Source organism: Merops nubicus, unplaced genomic scaffold (genome assembly GCF_000691845.1).
Source record: "Merops nubicus isolate BGI_N331 unplaced genomic scaffold, ASM69184v1 scaffold49350, whole genome shotgun sequence".
In the NCBI taxonomy this organism is placed as follows: domain Eukaryota; kingdom Metazoa; phylum Chordata; class Aves; order Coraciiformes; family Meropidae; genus Merops; species Merops nubicus.
The window spans coordinates 9,802-11,105 of NW_008583136.1; the positions used below are offsets into that span (position 1 = coordinate 9,802).

Genomic DNA, 1,304 nt, shown 5'->3' on the forward strand with positions numbered 1-1,304 from the left:
GTAGGTCCCTGGAGGCTCCAGAGTGTGCTGGGACTGGTCCGACTGGACAGCAAGGAGAGCAGTGCAGGAGCACTGGGACATGTGGCTCTGTTGAGGCAGGGAATGTGCTTGCTGGTGTGAACAAAAGTGAACTCTGCATGTTGTAACTGTGTCACTTTTGGGTGTCACAGGCCAATTACACAAGTAGGGATGTATGTACACTGTACCCAGCTACTACCTGCTCCCTTTGCTTTTTGGCTAATATAACAGCTCCAGCTCTCTAGGCTTCCCATTTTAGGTAAAATTTTATTTCTTTATCTCTTAGCTGCTTGTTTGTCACATTTTCTGGTAACTCCCTTTCTTCTGCCTATAAGTCCTAAAGTTTGTCTTAATCCTATTCTCACTTGGAGTGCAATTTTTTTTTTCTTCTTTTCTGATGGAAGAAGGCTTTTACACCTTGCTCCATTTCTCCTACCCTCCTGCCTTCACTTCCTCATGTCTCTGCTGGGAGATGTTTGTTCAGAGGCAGTTTTTTCTCTTGCGGTTTTATCCCTGGTCCCTGTGTGCCATGTCCCATCCTCATGTCCCAATAGGCTGAGCCTCCCTAGAGGAAATCCAGCCTAAGGCATATTATGGTCCTCTTTGTACAATTATCTTCTTGTCCTAATGAACTATACATTAATCAAAACTCAGTTAAGAGCAAACCTTGATCTTCTGCACTCCAGAGAAAGGAGTGCCAAAACCAGTGGTCCGTAGGACCAATCATATCCCTGTCATTGCAGCCAGCTCCTGTTCTTCTGGTGCTTTGCCTCTTGGGTCTTTTCCCTTCCTGATCTACATACCAGTAGCATATCCTTCTTAGCAGGATTCATAGACTTTGGTTTCTACTGCCCAGGTTCTGCTTAGTCCTTGCCTTTGCCGTCCCTGGGGAAGAGCGACTGCCATCCCTGGTTCACACCCCATTAGGTGGTGCAGAATACCTTTGGCTTTTGCCACGCCGTGGGGCTCTGTGCTGGGTTGTAATGGGCCGTGTCTCGCTCTCCCTCCAGCCTGTGAAGCTGTTTCCCCTGCTATGATGCCAGGGCAGATCCCCGACCCGTCCCTGACGGCCGGCGCGCTGCCGGGGCTGGGCCCGCTGACGGGACTGCCGGGCACGGCCCTGACCGCCCAGGAGCTGAAGTACGCCGACATCCGCAACATCGGCGCCATGATCTCCCCGCTCCACTTCCTGGAGGTGAAGCTCGGGAAGAGACCTCAGCCTGTGAAAAGTGAGGTGAGTCGCAGGGGCTGCTGGCTGCGGGGGGGCCCGCGGGGGCCGCGGTTTT

General features: G+C 52.0%; 1 protein-coding gene across 1 annotated transcript in view; it reads left to right on the top strand.

The window, feature by feature from the left end:
• Positions 1-1,051: 1,051 nt before the first annotated feature.
• JDP2 (Jun dimerization protein 2) overlaps positions 1,052-1,304 on the top strand; it is a 6,183-nt gene continuing 5,930 nt past the window's right edge. Inside the window, exon 1 of the mRNA XM_008939631.1 lies at positions 1,052-1,252. Within this exon, the coding sequence (XP_008937879.1) occupies positions 1,052-1,252 (201 nt within the window). The remainder of the gene's footprint in view (positions 1,253-1,304) is intronic.